Source organism: Anomalospiza imberbis, chromosome 3 (assembly GCF_031753505.1).
Source record: "Anomalospiza imberbis isolate Cuckoo-Finch-1a 21T00152 chromosome 3, ASM3175350v1, whole genome shotgun sequence".
Taxonomy (NCBI): domain Eukaryota; kingdom Metazoa; phylum Chordata; class Aves; order Passeriformes; family Viduidae; genus Anomalospiza; species Anomalospiza imberbis.
This window is the reverse complement of record NC_089683.1, coordinates 15,111,644-15,120,915: the sequence shown is the minus strand read 5'-3', so window position 1 is coordinate 15,120,915 and position 9,272 is coordinate 15,111,644. Positions and strand designations below refer to the sequence as shown.

Here is a 9,272-nt window from a genome sequence, read left to right as displayed (position 1 = left end):
ATAGCTAAAGGAGGCCTTCAAGAGAGCTGCAGAGGGACTTTGCACATGGACATGTACTGAGTGTAGAGAGAGGACAAGGGAGAATGGCCCTTGTCCTGTCTTAAACTGAAAGGGGTGGGTTTAGGTTAGATATTAGGAAGAAATTCTTTACTGTGAGGGTGGTGAGGCACTGGCACAGGTCACCAAGAGCCTATGTGGACTCCCCATCCCTGGCAGAGTTCAGGGCCAGGCTGGATGGAGCTCTGAGCAACCTGGTTTAGTGGAAAGAGTCCCTGCCCATGACAGGGGGCTTGGAACTAGACCATCTTTAAGGTCCTTTACACCTCAAATGAATCAATGATTCTGTGACCTAGAAATCCTTTAAAATTCAGGAATTCCTCTTCTTCCAGTTGCATAAACTGTAAGTGGTGCTATATGTTATTATTTTCTGCAGGTTTTACTATAAATTGTTCGTTTTGGTGACACGACTATTTAATGTTCAACACAAAGAGTCTGTTGTTGAGTAAAATGGGCTTTGAAATACAGAGATAATTATCAAGAGGTAAAATTTATTAATATATTTATGTGCTTTCATTCAGTTTAAAATCCCCATACTTCTCAAGATCAGACAAAATATATTAGCTATGGACACATGCCAAAAGAAGTACTTAATCTTTAAGAAAGAGATAAAAAGATAAAACTACTGAGTGATTCAGTGGAAGGATGAGACAAAGGGGGAAAATTACTCCAGTCAATTAATGATACAAGTTTCCTCCTTATGCCCTACAACATTCATTGAGTAATCAGGCTGGAGAGGTCCTCTAAAGTTCATTAAACCATTTTTCTTCCTTGGGGAAGGCTCCACTACACCTGAAGGTACACAGACATCTCTACCTGCAGATGTTTAATCCAACATCATAAGTCTTTTCATGGACATTGCACAACCTCCCCAGGCAAGGAGCTGCACTGCTTCACTGTATTCCTGCATCTGCAATATGGTCCTTTCTTCCTGAAATTAAATTATATTCCCCATTTTCAAACCCGGAAACATGAAGAATTCAAATACAAAAGGTTGCTGCAAAGCAAGATGGAGTAATCTGAAAACTGTTCCATCCTCTATCACAACTCACCCTGAAGCTTGACAATCTCTAACCTGCTTTAAACTCCATACATAAACCCCACGAGTATAAAAATGTGCATATACAATTTATATACACTTGCTATGTATGCAGGGTAGTATTTTAAAATCACGTTTCTTTTGTTGAAATATTAAAAACCAGCAGTGTGGGGTACAGTAAATTTTTTCACTGTTTTGTTTAAATTGGTAGATGCTCTAAATTTCAGACAATATACCAGCCACAGGAACACAGCATGATTCTTGGCTTGCTAACAGAATTTTGGAAAGAACATTATATAATTAGTTTTGGTTCAACGTTTGTTGAATGACTAATAGCCTAAATGATAAAAATCATATTACCTGTGGAGTAAAAAAGTACTGAAGTACAGGTGACACATCAGATCTAGGTCATTCCTTTATCCACCAGCATTTCACTCACATTTAACCACTATCTGTACATTTATTTATAAAAAGTATTTAAAACTGATTCTCACCAGTAAATTCTCACATGTATGAAACAATCATGTGTGGGTTTCCATGAGGCTACAGCATCTGATCACACTTCACCTTAAGAATATGAACCTTAAATGTCAGTCACAAAGGATCCCAGCACCTGCTCAGCTTCTAGGAATTGCAATTCTGGATAAAGACTGATTCCTGCAGTCTGGAAAATGAAGCAACTGCAGACTGAAAAACATTGATGAAACCCAGGCTGACACTTAAAAAATGCCTGCTTTGGTTGCATGATGAAGTTAATTCATTTGCAATGATGTTGCATTAACGCATCAGCTTCTACTGAAACTTCCAATCTTCCCCAGAGAGCTGTTCAAGAACAACTTTAACCTGCTGTTAATCTGCGTAATCAATCTCAACAATCTAAACATGTTTCATGCCTGGTGCCTGTGTGAACAGTGATGTGGATTGACTGGCTGAATGGCAGATCCCAGAGGGTCATAATCAGTGGCATAGGGTCTAGTTGGAGGCCTGTCACTAGTGGTGTCCCCCAAGGTTCAATATTGTTTAACTTATTAATCAATGACTTGGATGAAGGGGCAGAAGCCTCCTTAGCAAGTTCCCTGATGACACAAAGCTGGGAGAAGTAGCCAATACCCCAGAGAGCCATGCAGCCCTTCAGAAGGAGCTCAACGGGTTTGAGAGAGGGGCAGAGAAGAACAGCTTCAAATTTAACAAAGGCAAATGCAGGGCCCTGCACCTGGGCAGGAATAGCCCCGGGTACCAGCACAGGCTGGGGTCCAACCTGCTGGGAGGCAGCTCTGTGGAGAAGGACCTGGGGGTCCTGGTGGATAACAAGCTGTCCAGGAAGCTTGTGGGCAAGAAGGCCAATGATGTCCTGGAGTGCATTAGGAAGATCAATGCCAGCAGGTCAAATGAGGTGTTTAAAGTGTATCCCAGCTTCCTTTGAGATGAAATAAATAGCATGCTAAGGGCAGTTTTCATGTGCCTTCTATCTAAGAGCACAAAGCATACTCCTTTAATCATACAGGCTTCAACCTAAATACATGATCAATACTTTCACAATAGTTGCATTATGAATGTAAGTGCATGAAAAGCAAAACACTGACTTAAACCAGTCGGTCAGAAGAATCTCAAAACACAAGAAATACACTCATTTTAAGCTGAAAGTTAACCATTTCAAACTCAATGCGTTACCACCCTGCAGATCAACCGCATTTAGTTTTTTACTGCTCTTGACAGCCCACAAAATCATTGTAAAATACAGATGCCTTCAACCATAAATACAGCTCGAGATCAAATATCATGGGATTTAGGCCCACCATGAGAAGGAGCAAACTCTGCCAAATTCCTGCTCTTAAAATGCCAGTTCTGTCCACTCAGTCCCCAACTCTCCCTGTATCAACGATGGAGGCCAGTTTCCACTGTTAACCCTTCCACATTCCTATAGCCCCGTGTATGATGTAAGCACACCCGAATTGCACACAGATAGTTTCTAAGAGATAACATAATGCTCCAGGGGAAAGATGCAAAAATAAAAAGCATGAGAAGGTTTGGGACAATGCAGAAATTTGACAGCTAGAGGTAGAAAACTAGGTATTGAGAGACTCATCATTTAGTTGAATGCAAGTGCAGAGGTGATGACTACAATGTAAGTTTTTAAAGATGAAAATATCAGGTGAAAAGGGCCTTTTTAAATTAAAGGCAGCAACATAATTAAAACTACGAATTAAAGCAGGTAAAATTAAGTCAGGGAGAAAAAAATTACCCATATGTCTAACTTTTCTATAATCCAACAACAAAACAAACAAAAAAAATCAGAGAAAAAATATGAGAAACCAAGGCTTTTTACTTAAATAATTGCAAACATTCTATAAATACTGTCCAAGAAACCTGACCAGATTAATACCTCTCTGGTTTATAAAGCAAAACACTTAAGAGCCTACAAGTCTCTTAAAAAGGTTTCCAGTGACAGGGAGATTCACTGATTCTAGTTGGATCCAAAGTTCAGGTTTCTTTATCTAGCAAAAAGGCAATTTATAAAGGCTTTTAAAAAGCAATAAAAAGGTTCCTTTAGGATCAAAGGTAAAAACTAATTTATTTGCTAAATAATGACCTACTTAGGTTCAAGGATTTTTTTAAAGGTATTTAACTAAACTCTTTTTTTGAAGCATAGGTGACTACTGGCATGGCCTTAAAGTGCTTGTTATATGAACATACACCACTTGATCTATGTTGAACCATGGCTGGCTTTCCAAAACAGAAACATCAGGGTCAGGTTTTGTATTTACAAAATCTAAGTTAATAGGACTACCCTTCTGAGCTTCCCCTTTGTACACTGATGTGGCAAGAGAGCTTGCCTTACAGAATGACTCAGAAGAACCCAAATCAGGCATTCTTAATTGTCCTGACAACCATTTGTACCATTTGCTACTAAAGGCAACCCAAGAATGTAAAACCAAAGTCAGTTTTTGAAAAATACAACTGTGTGTCATCTTTCAAGAACCAGAAAAATTTGTTGTGCCCTTGTAAAGATATGCTTTTAGACAAAACTACTTACCTTTGATCTTTTATCTAAGCAGTCACAAAGATTTCAGAAACTGAAACTCGCAGCTCTTAAGTTAAATAAAAGACAGGCAGCCTTGTTGTATATATAAATTCTTATATAGAAAACATCCGGGGTTACACAATAACCAGTTGCTGGTGATTTCTGAACAAATACAGTTCACAATGGACCATATTCATAGTGTCCTTTGGTCAGTACTTCAACTTTCATAAACTTTTCAATAATTAACACAAGGTTTAGGAAGTTCTGGTTTTGTGTTCGCCAATGAATCAAAATATAAATCCATTGGTACTGTGTCCCAATTCGAAAAAGCCCCTTTTTCAAATGAAAAATGAGGTAAAACGTTTCTTAAAAAAACCCAACATAAATCAATGAAATAGTCGTCCTCTTCCACCTCTGCTCCTGAGATGACTGGCAGAGCGCCGAAGGGTTTTCCTCTCCTGACGATGTCGTTTCTCAGCTTCCTGCTGTTTCCTTTGCTGCTCTGACTGGAATATTAAAACAAAAATAGATTCAGGTTCCTGTAAATTTACACATCACCTCATAGTCCCAGTATCAATATATCAAGTCAGAATTCCATTAAGCAGATCTGGAAATATTACCATTAGTTGCCTCATGCTATCTTGTGTCAGACTGTAACTGTTAATTCTAGATATCCTTAGGCACTATCATTCCAAGCTTTTCAAAGCAAACGTTTAACATAAAGATATCAAAAAACAGTGAATAACTTATTTCAGATAAAAAACAATGCTTAACAATACACACCATAATTTATGTCTAAATACCCTTAAGAACAACAATCACAATTTGTGGTTACTTAGTATGTACTTTGGTTAACCAGTGTTTTCAAGTTTAATCACAGAATCACAAAATAGAATAAGCTGAGTTGGAAGGGACCCACAAGTATCACTGAATCCAACCCCTGGCCTACAGGAGTCTCCCTGGCCAGAGCCACACTATGTGCCCAAGAGTATTGTCCAAATGCTTCTTGAAATCTGTCAGGCTTAATATTGCACAATTTAATTTTAAAAAGAACAATTAGTTAAATGTGCTGAAGCACACGTTTCCCAAAACATGTTCTTAAGAGTTCTTGAAAGTGTTTGATATACTGTATGCAATTCTAAAAGGACTTTCTACATGAAAGTAATTCTAAATCTCTGCTCCTGTGGCACATGATCTATTAATGTTTCTTCCCTTAATCAGAAACATGCTAGAAAATGTTTTGGTGTACCATGTAGATGAAATGGTTCTTACAGCCACAAACTATTATTTTCTTGGGAAAACTAAAGCTTGTCTTTAAACTATGCATAAACTGTAACTAGCAGACTTGAAATAGCCAAGCTCAGGCAACTGTCCATGTCAAAAAGTACTCCAGCAATTCAAGCAATTTCAAGCAGCCCAGGATAACTGCACTGACAGTGTGACAGAATTACCACCGTGGATGCAGCTGCATCCCCACTGCATCTCATTCTGTAACCAACAGCATTCAGGTCAGCTCATCTCCCTCAGTCTCCCATTCACACACCATTTAAACTGAGCTAGAGGTTTGCTTGCATGGACAGCATTTTGGCTGAGGTGAGATACAAACCAGTTTACCAAATATAGCAATCAGCCCATACTGGTACCAAGGCAGAAAAAGCTACTGGTTTTTAGACTTTGATGAAATTTATCAATTCCCATTTTCACTGCAAGTAGACCAACAAGAAACCTATTATTTGAAAATACAGGTAGTTTCTCTCTTGTCTCCAGACCTCTTCTAAAAGAATCTTGATGAATCTTACTTAAGTTCATGTTGACAGCTACTCATAGTGTACTGAAACTGAATGACCTTGATCTCATCAGAAACTTTAAAGTTTGGGGTTTTTAAACGTCTTCCATACTGTCCCAGCAATATAAGTACTTTGGTAATTTAGAAATCCTGCTATTTTGTTAATGTATTTACTGTGATAAAGCATACTGAAATTGAAAAATAAGCTGCCACACTGTAGGAACCATATTCAAATTCCCTGAAAACTGAATTGTGAAATATCAATGACAAACAGTTTCATCACTGGATCTGTCAGTGGAAGCTGGGCATCAGGAGGCTGCCAACATACCACACCTGCAGGAGCCAAGTTCAGCCTCAGTTCCACTGACTTAGGAGTTGCAGTTGACACCAACCCTATGGAAGGACAACTCTCTCCCCTACTAAATCTTTCCACCTACTCCTAAATACACCTGCCCTTTAAGGAAAGGGCATCACAAAGTGGAAGCAGACGTTTCAAGTGACACTAAAATCCCTTTTTTGGCTTGTTAACGCTAACTCTTCATCCTCTGAAAAGGAGTGCCAAGACTGCAGAGTGTGACTTCCTCCTAGCTCTCCCTGGTTCATTCCTTGGGACTTCAGAAGAGATACACAGTCTGTTTATTTAAGAGAAGTCTTGTTCAGCCTTACTTTGTTTATCTCTTGAGGAGAAAATATCTCCACTGCAGATGCATTTTTTGTCTTTAAATTAGATTTTAAAAAATTGTTGTAATGCAGATGACTACCGTGCATATATTCCAATAAAGCAGTATCAGTAAAAAGTCAGGAAAAGAAAATCCATAAATGTTAGAAGCACCATAATTGAAGAAAACCCTCAAAGCTGTATCTTATCTGATGGAATCAAGTAAATTTGCATTCTGAACCACTGCTGTGTCTATCTTCTTCCTGCAAGGTCTGTCTATCTTGCTCCCAAATCTCTGTTAGTAAAAGGTGACAGTTCAGTGTGCACCACCACTTGCAAGAAACTTTGTGCCTTTGCACTTCTTAAGTTAAAGCTACTGTAAAAAAGACTGTGATTTGAAGCCCTGCAAAGCCCATTTAATAAGCTACAAGACACCATCAGTTACAGAGCTACTGTAAAACTACCAGAAAGGTTACCCTCCCCACTGCAGAGGAATTTGCAACTTATTCCACAGTCACCACATTTTAAATTCCAGCAATATAGGAATCAAAAACTGATGAAAAAGGACATCTCCAAACAGATAATAATCAGTAAAATAACTAAGGCAGAAACAGTCAACAATTCTGAGGTTTTTTTTTTTTCCTTCAGGCATATCCAACATGACAACTAAATAACTACTTAGCCATTTTCATGACATTGTTTTACCAGTGAGAACAGTATTTGACCAGTGGTAAGGAGAAATGTGTTATAGCAAAGATGTTTACCTGAGGAAAACTAATTTTAACCAAAGTAAATTTTGTCATGTCAAGTATCAATTCACCTGGGTCTTCAGGTTTTAAATTGGATCCTCTCTTTGGTTCTTAAGCAATTTTCTAGTAAAAAAATCCCTAAGTGTACCGCAGCAGTAGCAAATGCACATAGGCATTTATTTAACTGTCCTCACACTATAAAGCAATAACCTGTATGCAATCTACAAAATTCTTTAGAATGGAAAATCAAAACCCTTGGGAAAGGTAAATAGGCAGTAGTCAACTACACAGTTCCATATGGAATTTGACAACCAGTAAAGGACCAGAGCTCATTCCTGTGACCTGTGTTACATAAGGTCAATAATAAAGGTGGTTTGGAGCTCTGCTTCTATCATGCTGAGACCTCTCAACATGCTAAACCAAGAGAAAGCCTAAATTGCAGCACCCTCAATTGCATTTGGATCTGCAGACTGAGATCTGATCTGTGCTGGCACTGAAGTCAGGCAAGGCCACAAACTTCTGGTGGTACCTCTGCAAATAAACTATGAAAAGATGCAAGCCATTATTTTCCACCAGAACATAAGATTTTATGAGTGATGCCTGAGTTATACGGGATAAACACAGAGTACTACCGGAGGCTTTCATTTTCTTGGCAAGAACCTGAAGAGTTGGCAGCTTATAAAGAAATGAAGAGGGACATTTGCTTGACGGTTTTAAGTTCTTGTTCTTTCATGCAAAAACTGAAGTTACTTGTGCATTATCTTAAAAATTATATATATATATAGCTCACCTTCTTTAATTTGAATGTTGCCTGTTTGCTGCCTACTGTGGTATCAGACACATTGAGAGTGCCAAGTTTTTCTTCAAGCTTTAAACGATCTTCAAGAGTTTTCCTGCAGAGAAAAAACTAACATTAGTCCCTATTTTTGCCATCTTTTTACTATAATAAAAGTTGATAATGCAGTCAAAACTAATCTCAATTTCTCTGAAACCCTGAAATGTCATAACTAAAAAAATAAGCATTCAGGAAACCGAAAGATTAATTCAAATCATTCCCTCCAGACACTGCTTTCAGTAGAAACACTTTTAAAATTTATGTAAAGTTCATTGGTTTTGCTGCTAAAAGTTAACATGATTCTAGTTCAGAAAGAAACCACACCCATCTTTTACTATAGTTTTCTCTGAAATATCAAAAAAAGTTGGTGATATTAAACTGCACAAATAAAAAAATTAATGCGAGATATATTCAGTTTTCTTGAAATCTTGTAATTTCTGAATTGGAAACACTTTTGAGGGAAGGAAGTAAGCTTGACTATACACCAGAATGAATTAATCTCTGAACGAATGACTTCGCTACTTAATCCAAGCCCAAATGCCTGTTTGGACACTGTGCCCACAACAGTCTAAGTAGTTTACAGAATAAAAGAACAATATAAACAAGAGAATGTGATAAAGACAGACCCTGGGCCCAGACAGGAGCTCCACAGAAGCATATGCCTTCAAGCCCAGCGCTTATCACTGAGTTTCTGTAAGCAAATTGGTGCAGAGCCTCTCCCTCAGGCACCAAACTCCAGCATTTCTGTGAACAAGGGGTAGGTGCTGTGGACAAAACTGACATTTTTCAGCTCTCCTCCTCTGAAGTTAATGCCCTGCAAAAGCAAGACACATGGACGTGCCCCACTTCCTCCAGGCTGTGAGCTGGTATTTCGTACCATGGCTGCCAACTTCAGTTCAGGGGGGCTGTAACCTGGAACAGCTGAGGAGTAGAAAAACACCTTGTTCCCACACAGCCTCCAGCTCAGGGGGAGGCAGGCAGGGACAGTGCTGCCTTCAGCCAGCCTCCCTAAAAGCACCTGTGAGCTCTAGCATGGCTCATCCTTCTCCTGTAATGTAGGTCCTATGAGTTAAGCAGAACCCTCTGAGAATATGACATGGCTTGTAGGATCAAACTCTCTGCATGT

The 9,272-nt window shown here is 38.7% G+C and overlaps 1 protein-coding gene across 1 annotated transcript in view; it reads right to left on the bottom strand.

Moving 5' to 3' along the window:
• Positions 1 to 528: 528 nt before the first annotated feature.
• Positions 529 to 9,272, bottom strand: part of NOL10 (nucleolar protein 10) — a 52,964-nt gene continuing 44,220 nt past the window's right edge. The window contains exons 20-21 of the mRNA XM_068183460.1: positions 8,102 to 8,204; positions 529 to 4,624 (exon numbers count right to left, since the gene is read on the bottom strand). Of these exons, the coding sequence (XP_068039561.1) occupies positions 4,505 to 4,624; positions 8,102 to 8,204 (223 nt within the window). The 3' untranslated portion in view covers positions 529 to 4,504. The remainder of the gene's footprint in view (positions 4,625 to 8,101; positions 8,205 to 9,272) is intronic.